Raw genomic sequence first — 19,992 nt, 5'->3', positions numbered from 1 at the left:
TAAAATTGCCTTGCTGAGAAAACTTTTTGTCTAAACGCTAATTTTTCCTTATAGTTCCAAGGAAAAAGCATTCTGTTTCTGAATAAACATTTTACTTATAACACCAAGTAAACCAGAGGATTCCATTATAAAAAAGGCTACCAATTTCAGAGATGGCCTGGTTCCAAGCATCCCTTTTTTTCTTCCTTCTCCTCTTTTCCTCCTGTTCCCCTGGGGCTGTCACTCTCTGGACTGAGATGAACCATATGGGACCTGACAATTCAGATTGCTCTGCCAAGACGACCAGCAAAGAAAGAAAACAGGGAGGCAAGTGCTGTAGTGACCATCCCTTAGCTGTGGGCCTCTGGGATCCCTCACACTGGGGCTGGTGCCTGTACGCTGTGCTAGTTGTTTGCCTGCAGATGCTTGGTTCAGTTCCCACCCTTCCACATGCTCCTCTATGCTGCAAGGGCTGGAAGTCTACAAACTCCATTTCCTAGACTACCATGCATTTTTTTCCCCCAATGGGAGGTAAAAGCAACATACTGGAAGATAGGCAGAAGGAAGAATCCTTTGCTTCCCCAACCCCAAACTCTGACAGCACTTCTGGCAGAAGCAGCTGAGACCAGGCTATGAGTTATGGGGCTACAGCACTCAAGCAGTGAGGTTCCAGGGGCAGCAGTGGTGGTGGCCTCAGGCACTCTGGTGGCCCCATATGTACCATCTGTGTGAACTCAGGCACCAGCAGTCTGGTTCTACAGTCAAATCAACTGGTGACTTCAGGCTCCTGGGTTGCCGCAGTGTCAGTGTGTGTTGTAGCAACGGTGGCCCCTGAATGATACCATTTTCCCATTCAGCCCTGGAGGTGAGAATGGCTTCCTGCAGTTACTCATCTCTGGATGACTCCTATTTCCCCCTATTGATCTTTCAGTACTTCCAATACTTTTATAACAACTCCCTGCAGTACATTCCCCATTTGGAAATATTTAGCTGTAGTTTTTTCCTGACTAAACACATACTCTTGTTACACACCCTGACCTGGCCTCACACTGCAAACAAACCCATGGCTGCCGGGGGCTGGGCTCGACTGGACTGCTGGGGAGATGGCACTCAGGAAAGACAGGAGAGAGCTGGGTGGCAGCAAAGGAGAGGAAAGCCGTGATCTCTTGTGGTGATGAAAAACTGGCTTTGATCTATTGAGTCCTGCATCCGCCTCCTCCAGGGGCCTTCCCCTTCCCCAGACCCCAAGTGCTCCACCAGGTGAGGCCAGGGCACCACACGTCCTTTGTCCCCTCACACCCCAAATTCTCTCTGCAGGGTGGAAATGGCATAGTCGTCCAGCTGACTGACAAGCGGTGAGCAAAGCGAGGTGGAGGCAGGGGAGGGTTTTGGAGCCCAAAGCCTCCTTTGCCCTCCAGTACTGGATGTGGAGGAGGCGTGGAGCCCTGTCAGCCCCAGGAAAAACATGCAAGTAACTGAGTCAGCTTCCAGTCAGCTCTTAAATATTTAATTCCCATTTATTTAAAGTTTCGTCAGTCTGTGTACACTATTTATATTAAAAACACAGGAAGCTGGGGCTCCTAGCAAAAATATACATTTCAATTTTGGAGATTGTTCAGACACTGAGAAGAGCTGTATCCTCAGCACCAGACCCGGGTGGGGGCAGGGACGCGGTATGTGGCCGGGGAGGGGGAGGTGAGTCCCAGCAGCTGTCCCTTCATAGCCTTGGCCTGAAAGGAAGCACCCCAACCCCCATCAGCTGGGTAGGTGGGGAGCGGGAAGAATCCTGCCAGCAGAGAGTGATCCTGGGGCATGGAAGGGAGGCTGCAGTGCCGGTAGGGGCAGGGGCTGGGCACTTCCACCCAGAGTCACACACAGAATGGCTCCTTAGGAGGGAGGACCAGGCAGGACCCAGGAAGCCTGGGCTTGAACCCCAGTTCTCCTACCTCTGTGCTCTGAGACTCCAGCCAGCCCCTTGCCTCTGCAGGCCTGGAGGGCTCTGCCCCGCTCAGACATGGCATGCCCAGCTGTGCTTTGGCACTGCTCTGAGGTGAGCGCACCTCAACCTGGGAGCAGGAGAGGGCAGGGACCAGCAGTGTGGGACTGGTCCCACAAGGTCCCCCGACACTAGAGGCTGTGCAGGGAGACTTCTAGGTGGCCAGCTGGGCTGAGTAAAGGGGAAGGGGAGGGCAGTAGAGCTATTGGGACAAATGGGCATCAGAATGAACAGGCTCAGTTTATCCCGGGAAGCTCCCACTGGGAGCAGGTGTTGGGCTGACCCACCAGGATCTGCAGGACCCCTGCCTCCCAGAAGACCTGGCCCAACCCTGCCTGCTCACCTGCAGGCCCCTCTCTCTGGGTTCTCACCTGCCTCAGGGAGAGAAGGGAGGTGCATGGAGCCTGCAGGTAAAGTGATTTCAGTGCTTATGTGTGTGTGCTGGAGGGGCAGCTTCAGGGGGAGTGGGGCCTGAGCTCCCGTGGAGCCAGCTAGAGAAAGGAGCAGTGGGATGTGAGGCCAGGCCCTGGCCCTGGATGCTGACACAATGTGGGCGGCTGCTACTGGGCAGGGGGGCAGTGGGAGTGCTGGCGGAAGGCCTGCCCCGAGCTCTCCCTGGCCTGACCCCAGGACTCAGACCCCGAGTCCTAGGGGCAGAATTGGGTGTGCTGCTTCCTCCAACCACCAATCCCCCCTCCTTCTCTTGAGACTTGCTCCTCTTCAATGAGGTGGGGGCCCACCTGGAGGGAACCCTGCTTACTTCCAAGCTGGGAGAGTGCCGTCCAGCGGCCAGTGCAGGGGGCCATCAGCAACATTGGCCTGGCAAACCAGTGTGAAGATGGAAGGACACTGGGTGTCAGTGGGGCTGAGGTGTGCTGCTGGAGCAGGATCAGTTGGGTCAGTAGGTGGCCTCAGCATCGGAGGGGCAATGACAGTCTTGGGGAGGCATCTGGCTCTCAGCCTGGGGCCTCCTGCCCACTGTCCTTTGCAGCAGGGACCCCATGACTATAGGGGGCTGCAGTCAGTCCAGGCCATGCTTAGCCTTCCCTGGAACCCAGGCCCAGAGAGCTTAGTGTTTCTTTGGATGGCTCAAGTCTTTTGCTCTGAAGACAGGAGACAGAAGTGAGGACCCTAAGCCTGCAGGTGCAATGATGGGGCAGAGGGCAGGCCCCACTCTCTTCTGCTCCTGGGGAAAGGGTGTGCAAAAGCAGAGGTCCTGTTCTATGCTGCTGGTGAAATAATACAAAACATCTCACAGAATAAGAAAGGAGGACAGACGTGGGGGGTGGAGAAAGAAAGGGAGGGCAAGGGAGAAGGGAAGAGAGAAACCTACAGAAAGGAAGAAACAGAGCAACGGGAATTAGAAAAGAAAGAGGAACTGAGAAAGAGGGAGACAACAAAGACAGGAAGAGAGCTGGCTGGAGGAAGCGGGAGAGAGGGCACAGGGAGCCAGAGGCCGTGGGTGTCATGTGTCTGAGGGCGATCGTGGGACTCTGCTGCTCCAGGCCGGGTGCTCAAGGGCTGGTCAATGGAAAAGTCACGTGGGTGGGCCCCTCCAGTGCTGGCCCCATTGGAGCCTGCAGGGAGGCCTGGGTGCCGCCGTTAGTACATGTCCTTGTAGATCTCCTGGAGCAGAGGGTGCAGCGAGGTCTCGGTTTCGGTCTTCTTGATCCGCTGCATCATCTGGGCGTGCTCGGTGACCAGTTGCCGCAGGTCAGCCATCTTCTGCAGCAGCTTGGGGAAGAGGTACTGGGCATCAGGGTGGTTGGCCTGCAGGTGGAATTCGAGGGCACGCAGGATGGTGTCCTGGATAGCCTCCACCTGTGGAACGTTCATGAGGCCTGGCCGGTCTGTGGGGACACAGGGCATGCCAGGGAGCTCAGAAAGGCAGTGGAGCTCCCCTACCTCCACCCCAAGAGGTGACTTGGCCCAGGGGATGGCAGGCCTCCTTGGCCGTGACAGACCAAGCCCTGTCCCATCAGCAATGCTCCACTGGGTGTTCTAATCTCCCTACCCCTGTTCTTAATCCACTTCTTTTGTTTTTTGCCAATTTGCCCCCACCTCCCCCCCGATTAGGCAACGTAGTATTGTGGTTAAGAGACTCAATGCTTAATTCAAATCCTGTGTCTGCCTGTGAGGCTATAGGCAGGTCATTCAGCCTCTCTGATGTGTAAAATGGAGACACAAAACATTCTTCCTGCACAGGGTTGTTGTGAGGATCAAGTGAGTCATCATCGATGAAAAGAACAGTGCCTGGCATGAAGTAAGCTCTAGACCACTGTTAGTTAGCATAGTTATGATTGTATTTATTGTGTTGGAATTTTAAAAATGCAGACAATTTTTCTACCCCACATTAACATGACAGCATACTGCCTGTTAGTCCTTTTCCTTTTTTTTTGAGACAGGGTCTCACTCTGTCACCCAGGCTGGAGTGCAGTGGTGGGATTTTGGCTCACTGCAACCTCCAGCTCTCGGGTTCAAGCGATTCTCCTGGCTCAGCCTCCCAAGTAGCTGGGATTACAGGCACGTGCCACCACATCTCGCTAATGTTTTGTATTTTTAGTAGAGACAAGGTTTCACCATGTTGGCCAGGCTGGTTTCGAACTCCTGACCTCAAGTGATCCACCCGCCTCGGCCTGCCAAAGTGCTGGGATTACAGGTGTGAGCCACCACGTCTGGCTTAGTCTTTTTCCTGTCTCCACCTCTATCTACGTACATAATGAGATGGAGCTGATCCTGCATGCTCAGTCAGTGCCTTGCATGTTCCACTGCCAAGATCACAGGGACACTTCCCCACACTGTCAGAGCTCAGGCACAGTGCCCTGCAGTGAGGGCCAACCCCCAGGACGACTGGGTGTGCCAGGCCAGCCCACCTGCCCCACTCTCACTCACCTCCACACAGAATGATGGCCGCAATGAATAGGGCCAGGTCACTGTCATCAAGTTCCAGGGCGTTGAACTTGACAGCAAATTCAAACTTAGGCTCAATGATATCACTGAAGGGTTTGCGGAGGCTGCGCAGGAACTCACGGGTGACAAAGCCACTGCCGTTGGCTACCAGCAGCCCGTCCTTGTTGACGATAGAGGCCAGCATGGCGAAGATGGCCTCGTGCACGCCATACTTGAGAAGGGTAACCTGGTCGTTGAGGAAGAGGCTGCTGAAGCTGGGGATGCTCTTGGCGAACTCAGTGAGCTCCCGCACGGTCTCCACTGTGGTGCACTGGCAGCGGTAGAAGACGTGCACGCTGATCTCCTTGTAGGGAGGCAGGCCGTTCACCAACTGCTTCCACACCAGCCCCTTCTCCGCCTGCCACAATGTCTCGATGTCGTGGATCACAAAGGGCTGAAAACCAGGCCCCGTTAGAGATCAGGCCTCGGGAGACCCCCACCCTGTGCTCCCCATATCCCTTGCCTGCACCATGAAGTTGAGGGAGAGAGAAGGCCTGGCTCTCCCAGGAGTCAGGCAGGCAGCAGTGGGACCCAGAGCCCAGGATGCTGCCAGGCCAAGCAGCAGCAACACTCACCGCCGTGTGGCTGGCTTTGCCGGTGAGGATGCTGCGGGCCTTCTTTTTGGTCATGTTGAAGTTTTTCAGGTAGGCATTGTAGATGTGCTTGGAGAAGGCCTTCAGGTCGGCCACCTGTGGGTTGTACTGGCTCCCCTCGTTTGCCGTCAGCCCTGCCACCAGCTTCCTCTTCTCAGCCTCTGGCATCCGACCAAAACGGATAGCTGCACAGGGAAGGGGGCAGTCAGCAAGGAGCCCAGGCAGGCCCCAGCACCTCTGACATCCCATCCCTTTACAGGTGCATGGGCCAAATCCTTTTGGAGCCTAAGGCCCCCAGAAGCTCTAGAGTCAGCAAGGTAGGAATGATGGGGTGGCCCCTCCAGATCGCAATCTCCACAAGATGTGATTTTTTTTTTTTTTTTTTTGGTGTATCTTTGCAAGAGCAGTGATTTTGTCTGTTTTGTTCACAGTGCCCAGCACACAAGGGCTCTAACTTACTGAGTGACTGAGCTACTCTAGCTGGGGTAAGACAGACTTTGGTGACAAAGGCCTGGGCTTGAGTTCCAGCTCAGCAGTTTACTAGCTTTGTGACTTGGGGCAGACTCCTTCACTTTTTTCTTTTCTTTTTTTTTTGAGACAGAGTCTCGCTCTGTCTCCCAGGCTGGAGTGCAGTGGCACGATCTCAGCTCACTGCAACCTCTGCCTCCCGGGTTCAAGCAATTCTCTGCCTCAGCCTCCCGAGTAGCTGGGATTATAGGCGCCCACCACCATGCCCGGCTAATTTTTGTATTTTTTTTTTTTAGTAGAGACAGAGTTTCACCATCTTGGCCAGGCTGGTCTCGAACTGCTGACCTCAGGTGATCCACTCGCCTTGGCCTCCCAAAGTGCTAGGATTACAGGCATGTGCCACCATGCCCAGCCTTTTTCTTTTTTTGTTTTGAGACAGGGTCTCACTCTCATCCAGGCTGGAGTACAGTGGCACAATCATGGCTCACTGCAGCCTTGACCTCCTGGGCTAAAGTGATCCTCCTTACTCAACCTTCTGAGTAGCTGGGACTACAGGTGCACGCCACCAAGCCTAATTTTTTTTTTTTTTTTTGTAGAGATGAGGTCTCACTATGTTGCTCAGGCTGGTGTTAAAACTCCTGGACTCAAGCGATCCTCCTACCTTGGCCTCCCAAAGTGATGGGATTACAGGTGTGAGCCACTGCACCTGGCCACTTTTCTTTTTTAATCAGAAAAATGAGGCTAATACTTTTTAAAACTTACTGAGTTATTAGATCAATTAAATAAGAATCCTCACATAGTAAGCACTCAAAAATTGTTGTCATTAGTAATTGAGTAGGATACGAATTCGACTTCTCCTGGAGTTAGCGTAAGGAGAGGGATTCAGTCAGTTCTGAGATTTCCTAAGAAAGGAGTCAAACCCAGACCTGCCAGACCCCATTACCCAGGAGAGCTGCAAATGGAGGGCTCAGGTCCTGCTACCCTCTAAGATGCAAGGCAGTCAGGGCATCCCTGGGTAAAAGCTGGCCAAGCAGCTAACCTGCCTGTAGAGATCACAAGAGGCTCTCCCCTGTCCTCTAGGGGTCTTACTCAGAGAGGTACTGAGGGGACAGGTGGGCTTTGCAATATCCTACCCTAGGGATCCGAAGACAAGGCTCTGCAGGAGGCCTGGAGCACAGGGCAGAGAAGGCTCTGTCTCCTGGGAGTGGGTGACCTCCAAGAAACTTCTGCCTGGCTCCTGGCAGTTGACAAATGTGGTTACTTACTGGTTACTGCCTGCCTTCTATAACCAAGAAGGGCCACCTGGCCTTGGCAGTAGCTTTCATGCTGTGTCAGGTCATCTGAGACAGGCTTGAGTTTCTGGGACTGGTGTTCCCCAAATTGTTCAAGCTGGTATCAATTCTCAGTTCCCTTCTGGGCCAGAATGGGTAAACCTCAGGTATAGGGAGGTAGACACTACCCCACGCCTGGGACCCATGGTAGATGCTGGCAGTCTGAGGAAGTGGCAGGTCTTAGGTTCTAAGATCCAAGGTCCAGATCAGCAAAGCCAACAGCCAACAGCCATGGTGCTTACTGTGCGCCAGGCATTGCTCTACAGGTGCCCCCTCTAGGCTGCCCCAAGGGCTCCCTGGACCTTGGTTTCAGGCTGTGTGGAGCCAGCAGCCCATGAGTTGCCCTGGTCAGCTCTCACCGTTGTGTGACATGCCCAGTGCCAGGCACTTCTGGAAGCGGCAGTACTGGCACTTGTTGCGGTTCTTCTTCTGAATCTTGCAGCTGCGTTCACACTTCTCGTACTCCAGCTTCATGCGGATCGTACGACGGAAGAAGCCCTGAAGCACCAAGAACAGGTGAGGAAAGGCCACCAGGAGGTGGGAGGGAGGCTGTGCCAAAGGGCCCGATTATGCATAAGGTGTAAACACTCCTGACGTTTGGAAGTAATGAGAAGAAATTTTTTTGGAGGGGAGATGGAGAAGGAAAGTAATTCTAAAACTTTAATTAAAACTGTTTTAGTTCAGGCACAGTGGCTCACGCCTGTAATCCCAGCACTTTGAGAGGCCGAGGTGGGCGGATCACCTGAGGTCAGGAGTTTGAGACCAGCCTGGCCAACATGGTGAAACCCCGTCTCTACTAAAAATACAGAAAAATTAGCCGGGTGTAGTGGCACACCCCTGTAATCCCAGCTACTCAGGAGGCTGAGGCAGGGGAATCGCTTGAACCCGGGAGGTGGAGGTTGCAGTGAGCCGAGATCGCGCCATTACACTCCAACCTGGACAACAAGAGTGAAACTCCATCTCAAAACAAAACAAAACAAAACAAAATAAAACAAAACAAAACAAAACAAAAAACAAAAATAACACAACTATTTTAAATGTCTAAAGAAGTCCTAAAGCTTCTTTGTTGGGGCTGGACACAGTGGCTCATGCCTGTAATCCCACCACTTTGGGAGGCCGAGGTAGGTGGATCACCTGAGGTCAGGAGTTCAAGACCAGCCTAGCCAACATGGTGAAACCCCGTCCCTATTAAAACTACAAAAATTGGGTCAGGCACAGTGGCTCACACCTGTAATCCTAGCACTTTGGGAGGCCAAGGCAGGTGGATCACCTGAGGTCAGGAGTTCGAGACCAGCCTGGCCAATGTGGTGAAACCCCATCTCTACTAAAAATACAAAAATTAGCCAGGCATGGTGGCATGTACCTGTAATCCCAGCTACTCTGGAGGCTCAGGCAGGAGAATCTCCTGAACCCGGGAGGTGGAGGTTGCAGTTAACTGAGATCACGCCACTGCACTCCAGCCTGGGCGACAGATCGAGATTCCATCTCAAAAAAAAAAAAAAAGCTTCTTTGTTAGTTTGGTAACATAAGATTGTCTCACGGCTAACTTGATTTCTTCATAAATGTATCTGGTTCTGTGTATTTGTGAGGTGGTGATTCAATAAAATAATCTGTGAGATTTTGATGGGTGTGAAGTTAGGAAGGACCCACAAATATCACTGGAAAAACAAATGTCTGTCCTTTTTTCTCAGAGCCCGCTTTGAGCCTTGAGAAACAAGAAACCCAGACCTCAGGTAAGACAATGGCTCAGCCCAAGACCCTCATTCTGTCCTAGCTGCCTGGTCCCCAGGGGGACACAATCACCCACAGAGCTGGGTCAACACAGGTGCCCAGCAGGGTAGGCTTGACAGGGGAACCCCCTCTTCTCCTGCAGTGCCCAGAGCTGAGGTCTGGAGCGCAAGGGCCTGGCTGCCTCCTGGGCAGGAATTCTGCAATAGGTACAGTCAGGGCCCCACCCCAAGGTAAGGAAAGCTTTGTGGAGGGTCAATTCACCATGTGACCACAGCCTCAGTGGCCAGCCACCGCTCCCCCCAGTCCGTACCTTGCACCCCTCACATGCATGAACACCGTAGTGGAAGCCCGATGCCTTGTCCCCACACACCCGGCACTCCATGTTGAGGCTGCCGCATGAGGCCCCGTCACAGCCCATCTGCAGTTGGTCCAGCAGTGAGGGTGGCGAGGAGCTCCGGGAGAGGTCTGTGGATACACGATGGAGGGGCAGCTCCACATGCTGCCAGGCCTGGAAGCCAGGGCGTGGGAACAGCCCCACAGCCCTCGCCTCAGCCACTTAACAGCTGTGTGGCCTCAGGGAGTCAACCTTTCTGAGGACCAGTTTCTTCACCTAGAACAGGGGGTACTGACAGCTTCTCTGGGAGGATGGGCAAAAAGTCTCCACAGCATTTCTCCCAGAGCCTAACATACAGAAGATGTCCAGTACACAGCAGCTATTACCATCAGGGCTGGGTCAGAGGCTTCCTGGGCTGAACTCACCATGGGGCAGCAGTGGGGAGGAGGATGGCTGTGTTTTGGGAGGAAAGCAAGAGAGAGAAAGCAGACAGAGGGTCTTAGCCCTTAGGAAGCAGCTCTCCTGGTTCAGAGGTTGCCACCGTGTGGCCCATATGGAGATGTGTGCAACGTGTTTTGCAGAAACTGCAGGACTGTAGACCTCTGCAGAGCTAGCCTCCCCACCATCCCCCACAGGAAGTTCTATTCTTGCATAGACTCCAGGGATGCTGTAAACAATCTCTCAAGAAGCTCAAGTTCATTCCCATGAAACTTCTTGCTTGAGTAGAACAGCTTAGGTATCAGTCATATTGATTAAGCAACACACTGAATTTCTCCAAGTTTTTCTATCAGACGTATAGATGTTTGAACCACGGGGTGTTGAGTGTGTTGGCAAGAAAGGCAGTTTGCTAAGGCTATGACTTCAGGATATATCTGCTGTCAGATGATTTCATAAGAACTGCTAGGATTCTCTTCCCAGTGCCCTTTGGACACTCGGAAATGATCTCTTCATCTTGGAAAGGTGACCTGAACTGAGTCTCAGCTTCCTGACTCCTAGCCCAAAGCTGGTTTCATGGCCCCACATACCAGCTGTCCTGCCTCTGCCATGATGACCGTCCAACCTCTGCACTCTTCTCTAATGACTGAGCAACCTCCCCAAAAGCAGGTGCCAAACCTCCAAACCAGAGAATCAGCCATTTTGAGTAGAAGGGGATGTCGGGGAACCGAAGCCACAGAGATAAACCCAGGCTAATGTTTTCCAGGCCTGTGGTAATACCTCTCTACTACACAGGCCAAGCAACCTTGATTTCCCCAATATGGGAGTAGCTATCCACCTGCTACCAATCAAAGTGCACTCCATCCTTCCCACACGGTTTCCCCACTCCCCCAGCTTCCCCTTGGGTCCTAGGAGTGGCAGCAGGAAAGCCTGCTTCCCCTATCCTGACCACAGGAGGGGGAGCACAAGAAGCACCCAACTGTGGCAGAGAGGACCCAGTGGGCTGCTCCCCTCCTGGCTGGTGAGGTTTAGGGGTGACACAAGTCTCTGGTTCCTAAAATGGCCTGTCTTGTCCTGGCACCTTAGCTCCCAACTTCAGTCATTCCAAGGTGTGTAACTGTTCCTCTTGACCCAGACTGGGACAGTGGGCTCCCTACATCTCTCGGGCCTGGGAGGGAAAAGCTGTGCTCTGGGAGGGTGAAGCCGCTTTGGTCTTCTCAGTAGCCTTTGTCACCGCCTGACATATCCTGTGTGTGTTCATTGTTGGAAGCCACCCACTAGACAAAAGGGCCACAAGGGCAGGAACTTTGTCCACCAGGGCACCAGCGTGGTCCGACACTGAGAGCTGTGTGAGGTGCTGGGCACGCAGCAGGCACGCGATAGCTCTCTGCACAACTGGCAGTCCTCAGGCTGCCTGGGTGTCCTGACCGCAGCACCAACTGGCTGATGGGGCTGGGCAGGACCTGCCACTCCTGGAGGCATTATAACAGGGACAATAAAACTCACAGCACCGGATGTTGGAAGAAAAAGAGATAACATGACAGAAACCCTTTGTGGACGCCTGTGCAGATGCTGGGGCAGGCAGGGTTTCTGGCACTTCCTCCTTGAATCTGTGCAGTCCGTGAGCATATGTTCGTGTTGGGGCATTTCTTGTAATTTTGTCTTTGTGGCCTGCACGTCTGCTTCCTCTGCGAGACTCTGCATGTCTCTACTCATGTTCCCTTTGGATCTCGGAGCTCACTTCTACCACCGAGTCTTGTCCACAGTGGCCAATACCCTCAGATTATTCACACCTCCTGGAGGTGCCTTTCTCATCCTCCCTGTGGCCATGGAAGGTCAGCAGGTGTCTAGTCATTTGGTTTCTGTTGGCACTGCACGTGACAATGTCACCCTCTGTGTTCACTCAAAAGACACATGATAAGCACCTTCTATATGCAGGACAGGACCTAGACTCTATCCTCAAATAGCTGAGGTAAGAAAGAGGTAACAGCAGGGCTGGGTGTGGTGGCTCACGCCTGTAATCCCAGCATTTTGGGAGGCCGACGCGGGCGGATCACAAGGTCAAGAGATTGAAACCATCCTGGCCAACGTGGTGAAACCCCATCTCTACTAAAAATACAAAAATTAGCTGGGCGTGGTGGCACATGCCTGTAGTCCCAGCTACTCGGGAGGCTAAGGAAGGAGAATCACTTGAACCCGGGGGCAGGGGAGCGGAGGTTGCAGTGAGCTGAGATCGTGCCTTTGCACTCGGCTGAGTGTGGTGGCTCACGCCAGTAATCGCAGTACTTTGGGAGGCCAAGGCAGGAGGATTACCTGAGGCCAGGAGCAACATAGTGAGACCCTGTCTCTATAAAAAGTAAAAAAAAAAAAAATAGTTGGGTGTCGTGGCACCTGCCTATAGTGCCAGCTACTGAGGAGGCTGAGGCAGGAAAATCCTTGAGCCTAGGAGAGCTGTGATTGTGCCATCGTATACCAGCCTGGGTGATAAAGCAAGACTGTCTCTACTTAAAAAAAACAAAAGGCCAGGTGCAGTGGCTCACACCTGTGATCCCAACACTTTGGGAGGCTGAGGCGGGAGGATCACTTGAGCCCAGGAGTTTGAGACCAGCCTGGGCAACATAGTGAGACCCTGTCTCTATCTCTATAAAAAATTAAAAAAACTAGCTGGGTGTGGTGGCACATGCATGTAGTCCCAGATAGTTGGGAGGCTGAGGCGGGAGGATTGCCTGAATGTGGGAAGATGACTTGAGCCTGGGAGGTCCAGGTTGCGGTGAGCTGTGATTGCACCACTGTACTCCAGCCTGTGGTGACAGAACAAGACCTTGTCTCAAAAAAATAAATAAACAAATAAATAAACAAGAAAAACAAGGAAAGGTAAGGTGTAACTTAACCTACTGTAGCTCACTTGTGCCTACAGGAAAAAAATAAAATAGAAAAAAAAAGAGAAAGAGATAAGAAAACTAGAACATGAGATAGAGTGGAGCAACGCCAGGTAAGGGGCAGTAAGAAGTGCAGGATTTTGGAAGGAGCCATCACTCACGCATGTGACTGTCACGGAAGGGGACTGCTTCCCTCTCTGCTGAAAGAAAGGTGATGGCAGAATTCTTCTCATACTAGGGGCCGGGTTCTGAAGGTTCCACCACTTCCCTCGCACCATGATGTCCTGGGTAGAGGTGGGGGCAAGCAGGTGTCCTGCTAAAGGCACTCCATTGGACACCCATTTCATCTCACATAAAACCTCAAAACAACCTTTCAAGATGGTCTTCTTACCCCCACTTTACAGGCAAGGAAGCCGAGGCTCCAAGGCTCAGAAGTGTTAGTAACTTGCTGGCAGCGGCTATGTTGGTCTTACGTATCAACTTGATTAGGCCATGGTGCCCAGTTGTTTGACCAAACAATGTGCTAAGAAGGTGTTTTTTTTGTTTTGTTTTTTTTTTTTGAGATGAAGTCTCGCTTTTGTTCCCCAGGCTGGAGTGCAATGGCGCGATCTCAGCTCACTGCAACTTCTGCCTCCCGGGTTCAAGCGATTCTCCTGCCTCAGCCCCCGGAGTAGCTGGGATTACAGGCGCCCAGCTAGGTTTTTTTTGGTATTTTTAGTAGAGATGGGGTTTCACCATGTTGGCCGGGCTGGTCTCGAATTCCTGACCTCAGGTGATCCACCCACCTTGGCCTCCCAAAGTGCTGGGATTACAGGCATGAGCCACTGCGCCCGGCCACTAGGAAGGTATTTTTTAGATGCAATTAACATTTAAATCAGAAGACTTTGAGTAAAGCAGATTACCCTCCATAATGTGAGTGGCCCTCATCCAACAACTGAAGGCCTTAAGAAAAAAGACTGAGTGCCTACTGTGGCCCCACTGTGGAAGAGGAAATTCTGCCTCCAGGCTGCCTTCGGACTTGAGCTGCAACATCAACTTCCCTGGCTCTCCAGCCTGCCTGCCTTTCAAAATTCGGACTTGCCACTCCAACAACTGTGTGAACCAATTCGTTAAAACACATCTCTTTCTTTCAACACACACACACACACACACACACACACACACACACACACACACAGGTTCTCCTATGGAGAACCCTGACTAATACAGTGACAGAGCAAGACTTATAACCTAGAACCATGCAATTCCTGGAGCTGAGCTCTTAACCTCGGCATTCCACTACTACGCATACCTACATGTTCAGTACCGCTAATCAATAACATTATTATGATAAACAAGAAGACACAGTCACTGCTGAGGAGGCACCATGTCATTATCCAAATGTTTGGATTCAGTGTAAACACTAGCCCTCTCACCCAGAGAGTAAAGTATCAGTTTCACCATCTTTGATGACAAGTTCAGCAAATAGACACTATTGACCTTATTCACATCATTTGTGGCTGAGAGCTCTCCTGCATATCTAGCCTCCAATGCTGGGAGAATGCCGTTGTCATGGCTGTGAAGACAGCCAGGAGGCGCCCGATTGGTCTATTTACTTTGCTGGCAGAGCTCACAGGCAAACAAGCACCCAGCAGCTTCTGAAGTCAGGCCAAATTCTGCAGGGATTTGAGGCTGGGTTACTGAGCAGCCTCTTTACTTCTGTTGTCCTGTTTGCCTGAACTGTGGGCTCCTTGGGACAGGCACTCAGCCTTGTCCACCACTGTATGGCCAGCCCTGGGCACAGTGCTGGGCCCAGCCTGATGCCCACCAAGTGCTTGCCAAGTGAGGAGGTGCTGAGGCCAGGAGGAAGGACACTTTATCTTCCTCTTTCTTTCTCAAGGGTGATTGGGATGGATGTCACTGAAGCAGGAGGGATGAGAATGGGAATAGGAGGTGAATCCTGGCTCTAGCTGTCTCTACTCCTACATGCCCAGGGGACCCTGGAAAGTGGGTTTCTGGTAACCTCAGTTTCCTTGTTGATGGGAAGGTCTGTCCTGCCTGGCTGGGGGGAGAGTGAGGAGAAGGTGCATGGCAGGTGTTGAGCTCAATATCTGCACTGAGAGTCAGTGCTGAACTGCTGAGGACGTGGTCAGGGGTGACTGTGGAGCCTTCCTGCTGTTTCAGGGCTCAAAGCTGTGCGCTGTCCTTATGGGTCCCTCAGGGGACTCCCGAGGCCAAAGTAATAACTCATGGGGATGGGGCAGAGAACTAGCAGGTGCTGAGACCTGCGATGTGTCACATACCCCCACTGACTCTCACCTGGCTGGCCCTCAGGCTGGGTAGGACACAGCCTATAAAGGTGAAGAGAATGAGACTTGGAGAAGTGATGGCACTGGCGAGGGCTACAGCTCACAGTGACAGACCTGGGATGCCTGCCCTGGTCTCTGTGATCTCCAAGCCCTTCTGCTCTGAACACGTGATCAGGCTCTGTCTCTAGGGCCCCTCACCTGCCAGATCCTCACCCCCCTTTTAAACAGTTAATTTTAGCCTTAAAAAAAGTACAGTTGCCTTTCAAATTATGAAAGTAGTGCAGACTTGTTGAGAAAAACACAGAAGGGTATGCAGGATCTTATGACACAGCCTCCTTAACCATGATCCTGCTCCTCAGAGTTAGCCCCTGAGTCCTTCGGTATAGACTCTTCCAGTGCCTTCTACGAAACATAAGGATTTTAAACAATGGGATCCCCAACTTGTCAGGAACTTATTTAATATATACAAACCAGCCTTATCCTTTTCAATGACTCCAGAGTATTCCACCATATGGCTCTACCACAGTTTACATAACCGGTTCCCCACAGATGGGCACGTTCCTATTTTTGCTCTTATGAGCAGTCCTGCAGTAAATAAGCTGGCATGGGAATCTCTGAGCATGCTGAGCAAGTACTTACACAGGACATGTTCCTAGAAGTGGGAATGCAGGGTAAAAGAAATGCACACTTGGCCAGGTGTGGTGGCTCACACCTGAAATCCCAACACTTTGGGAGGCCGAGGCGGGAGGATCACCTGAGGAGTTCGTGACTAGCCTGGCCAACACAGTGGAACCCCATCTCTACTAAAAATACAAAAATTAGCCAGGCACGGTGGTGCACGCCTGTAATTCCAGCTACCTGGGAGGCTGAGGCAGGAGAATCGCTTGAGCCTGGGAGGCAGAGGTTGCAGTGAGTTGAGATCGTGTGCCACTGCACTCTAGCCTGAGCGACAGAGCCAGGCTCTGTCTCAAAAAAAAAAAAAAAGAATCGCACATTAAGAAGTGTTGGCCCACACTACCCTTTCACCCCTGGTGGTGGGAGGACCAAGTCCTCCCCACCCATCTGACAGGTGAAATGGCATTGCAACTTAAGGTGCTTTCTTTGAGTTGGTTAGACTGAAAAATCTGTCGGGATTTCAGGCCATTCGTATTTGTCCTACTGTTACCTGTTCTGATTTTCCTGCTAGGTTGCTTGTCTTGTAGAATTTTTGGGAACTTTTCATACACTACAGCTTTAACACAAAGTGATTATGTCAAGTAACCCTCTCTCCTGTTTCAATGACTGAACAAGGAAGTCTCTCTATCTCCACTTCATCCACTTATTGATAAACAGAATCTATTAAACACCACCTCCTACATAATACCGTGTGACTGGTGAGGCAACCTCTGCCCTGGACGTTTCCCGCTGTGCCCTAAATCCCACAACGAAGCTGCCTAAGAGGTCACCGCCATGCCTGCCTCACCCTACCCCTGTTCCCAGGCACCTCACTTGGCCTGCACGGGAACAGTGATGCTATTTGGGAAACAGCCCTAGTCCCAAGAAGGGGTGTGGAGGAAACTCCAGGACAGAACACTGCTCTGCAGGGGACTTCCGTCTGCCTGGGCTCAGATGTGGGGATGAGGTGGGCCACGGCAGGCGGCATAGCCACAAACCCTGTGGCCGTCTCTTCTCCTTCCATTCTCCCTTGAATCCTCATGACATCCCACACTCATTCTTAGTCCCCACTGTCTTCCCTTTGCTTTCTAACCTTCCCCACCTTCTTCAGATTTAGAACAGTATGTGCTACTGGCACTGAGTGAATTATCATTCCTGGTTAGCTGTTCCGCTCTTCTGAGACAGGCTGTGTCTCCAAAGCCATCCCAGTTACCAGCCAATAGACAGGAAGTTGCTTACTCGGGGAATGGCGGACACCTTCACTTTGGCCCTAGAATCACATTTGGCCTATTTTGGTCACTCCCAGGTGATCCTGGGTGAGATGAGAAGGACTGAATGATGGCTCTATACTCCCTCCACCCAACTCTATACACTGAAGAGGAAGAACTTCTGCAAAATTCTGGGACTTGCTTTGCAGGTTCAAGGTGGTGTGGCTCCAGGATTCAGACCCATCTTAGCTGCAGACCCAAACAGGAGCCTGCGCTACCTCCACAGCCTCCACCCTGACTTAGCTTGGACACAAACTGCCTCCTCCCGCTCCATGCAGTCACAGGGGTCCACAGCCCATTTCTGTGGGGTGGGCTTGCTCCTCTGCCTGAGTCACCGCCTGTGGCTAGGATCTCCTGCAGCTGAAAGCAGCAGCGAGTGCAGGGTGTCTACTCCCGGCAGTACATCCTTATGACCCTGAGTTCCCTCTAAGGGAAGGAGCGAGGATGAGCTGGATGTGCAGGCCTGCAGCACTTGGGTAAGGAGAGAAGTGGCGGGAGAAAGCAAGAAGCAGAGGGATCAGGCCAGGCGCGGTGGCTCCTGCCTGTAATCCCAGCACTTTGGGAGGCTGAGGTGGGTGGATTGCTTGAGCCCAGCGGTTCGAGACCAGCCTGGCCAACATGGTGAAACCCCATCTTTACTAAAAAAATACAAAAATTAGCCGGGCGTGGTGGTGCATGCCTATAATCCCAGCTACTCGGGAGGCTGAGGCAGGAGAATCGCTTGAACCCAGGAGGCAGAGGTTGCAGTGAGCTGAGATTGTGCCACTGCACTCTAGTCTGGGCAACAGAAGGAGACTATGTCTCAAAAACCACAAAAACAAAAAAGCAGGGGGAACTGCAGCAGGGAAAGCCAGGGGCTACATGGATTCTGGGTGCTTTTGAAGGTAAACATAACATGATGATGGTGAAGATGCCAGAACAGTACAGGGTACTAGAGAAAACCGTCTGCACTGCTGATAAATAAAGGGGAACCAATAAGTGAGACAGGAGAAGCTACAACTGCTTGGCTGCATAAAAATAATATTAGTTGAGTTATTCATACTAACTGCTTAGCATTTTTATCTAATTATGATACAGCTCAATGATGATGTGTATAATTATTACCAGACCAATTGAACTGTGTGTTTCGACTGATCATAACAATCGCAGGTACAGCTGATCTTTCTAGTGTGCTGTTAGTGGAGATTGGTCTCAGATGCCTTGTGTTAACAGTGGTGGGAACACTAATAATGATGATGACATGTGTTACAGATGCCCACTCATTTAATTCTCACAAGAGCCCATATCCACATCACCTACCATCCTCTGGCCTGTTTTACAGAAGGAAGTGGTGCAGCTTGCTCCAGGCCCCACTGCTGGTGAGCGGCAGAGCAGATCCCCACCGCACTGGGCGTGAACCCAGGCTTCCGGCTCCAGTCCTTCAGCACTCTGCTACTCTGCACCCCACATGATGGCGTTTGCAGAGGGCCAGGATCCCCACTGCACTGGGCTGTGCCTCCTCTGCCCTGTGTCCCCTGCCAGTCCTCTCCTCACCTGTGTAGCTGCTGGAAGGAAGTGCGTGCTGTGGTCCCCCATTGAGCTCTGGGGCTCCTTCTGCCTCTGCCACTTCCTCTTTCTCCTCCTCTTCCCGGACCTCAGGGGCTTCCTCCTGTGGCTGCTCCATGGCTGATCTCCCCTCGGCGCCACACCTGCAGGCCCAGTCATAGCTCTGGCATCGTCTGGGTCTGAACGCAGATGGACCTCTACAGGGTGGTTCCCATCAGCCTGGGCAGAGGAGAAGACAGGAAGAGGTCAGGGGAGGCAGTGACAAGGAAGAGGATGGTGCGAGTGGGGCACGCTTGGGGGCTGCTGTCATGGAGGGGGTTCTTCTGCTCCTGCTCCTTCCCCAGTTCCTGCAGTGCTATACCATGGTCTCTGCTCCTTGTATCACAAGTCACCTGCCCTATCACCCTTCCCACCTGACTCTTGTAGTGGGTTTGTGGGGTTCGGAGCAGGCTCCATAAACTAGAGAGGTGACACACCACTGTGCCACCCTTCCCTGCCTCCTCTGCTGCCTTCTGTTCTGAGTCTCCAGGAAGCACATTGGAATGACTTGAGGGGCTTTTCCCAACTCTTCAGCCCACCTGGAGATCCAGATATGCATCACGCCTCCCATCCCCGACCCTGTCCCTACCAGCACTCAGGCCCAAGAATCACGGCTCTGCTGTGCTACTGTTCCTGAAGGGGTGAGTCCCATCCTTTCAGTGGCTGGGTGTGGAAAAAAGACATAAAGCCCTGCTGTTCTTGGCTCATGTTGACAGCAGATCTGCAACCATGGCCTCAATAGCAGAGACATCAGAAAAAGGAAGATGTGCTCTGTCCTGGAGTCTTTCCAAGGTGACAACTTACTGGGTGGTGACGCCATGTCCACATCACCCAGGAGGAGACAGTTCCAACACTTAGCAAGTAAAACATTATCCACAAATGCCACAGTCAGAGATGATAAGATCATGAGGTACTGTGGAGAGTCTCCCAGCGGGGTAATGTCTGCACCAGACCTTGTGGAAGGATCAGGAGAAGCAAAGATCTGCTTTACGATGTTAAGCATCTGTGGGACCCCACCTCTTAGATATTTTACCGACAGCTCAAAATCAATCTATCCAAACAGAACCCATCATTTTCCCCAAACCCATTCGTCCTCTAGTAATCTTTACTTTAGCGACCCACCTGCCTGTCTACCCACTCATCAGAGCCAGAACCTGGAGTGATCAGAGACTCCTTCTGCTCTCTCTCCCTGCTCTAGACCTGCCAACTCGGCTGTACACTGTAGTCACTGGGGAGTTTTTAAAAAGACAGATGCCTGGTCCCATCCCCAGAGATTCTCCTTTGATTGGTTTGGGGAGCAGCTTGGACATTGGGTTTCTTATTTTTTAATTGTCCTGGTGATTGTAATGTACAGCCAAGTTTGAGAACCACTACCAGCTTCACAGCAAAGCAACTTCCAACTGGTAGTAAATCATTCCCTCTCAAAACATGTTAAGGCTACACATTCATTTCCACCAGGCCTTCCCTTGCTTGGACTTAACAATAACCTCGGGGCCTACTTGA

General features: G+C 52.1%; 1 protein-coding gene across 17 annotated transcripts in view; it reads right to left on the bottom strand.

Moving 5' to 3' along the window:
- Window positions 1-1,477: 1,477 nt before the first annotated feature.
- The window catches only part of PPARD (peroxisome proliferator activated receptor delta), an 83,372-nt gene continuing 64,857 nt past the window's right edge, over window positions 1,478-19,992 (bottom strand). For 8 of the 17 annotated variants that reach the window (XM_031012290.3, XM_031012292.3, XM_031012291.3 and 5 more), the window contains 6 exons: window positions 18,439-18,669; window positions 9,358-9,512; window positions 7,676-7,814; window positions 5,500-5,702; window positions 4,868-5,318; window positions 1,478-3,825 (listed from right to left, as the gene is read on the bottom strand). In XM_031012290.3, the coding sequence (XP_030868150.1) occupies window positions 3,578-3,825; window positions 4,868-5,318; window positions 5,500-5,702; window positions 7,676-7,814; window positions 9,358-9,512; window positions 18,439-18,568 (1,326 nt within the window). In that variant the 5' untranslated portion in view covers window positions 18,569-18,669 and the 3' untranslated portion in view covers window positions 1,478-3,577. Of the gene's footprint in view, window positions 3,826-4,859; window positions 5,319-5,499; window positions 5,703-7,675; window positions 7,815-9,357; window positions 9,513-18,438; window positions 18,670-19,992 lie in introns of those variants that run through there. The other 9 variants (XM_031012295.2, XM_063707542.1, XM_063707541.1 and 6 more) reach the window with 4 other exon arrangements.

This window comes from Gorilla gorilla, chromosome 5 (assembly GCF_029281585.2).
Source record: "Gorilla gorilla gorilla isolate KB3781 chromosome 5, NHGRI_mGorGor1-v2.1_pri, whole genome shotgun sequence".
Classification (NCBI taxonomy): domain Eukaryota; kingdom Metazoa; phylum Chordata; class Mammalia; order Primates; family Hominidae; genus Gorilla; species Gorilla gorilla.
Note: the sequence above shows the minus strand (reverse complement) of the source record. Positions and strands in the feature narration are given on the sequence as shown.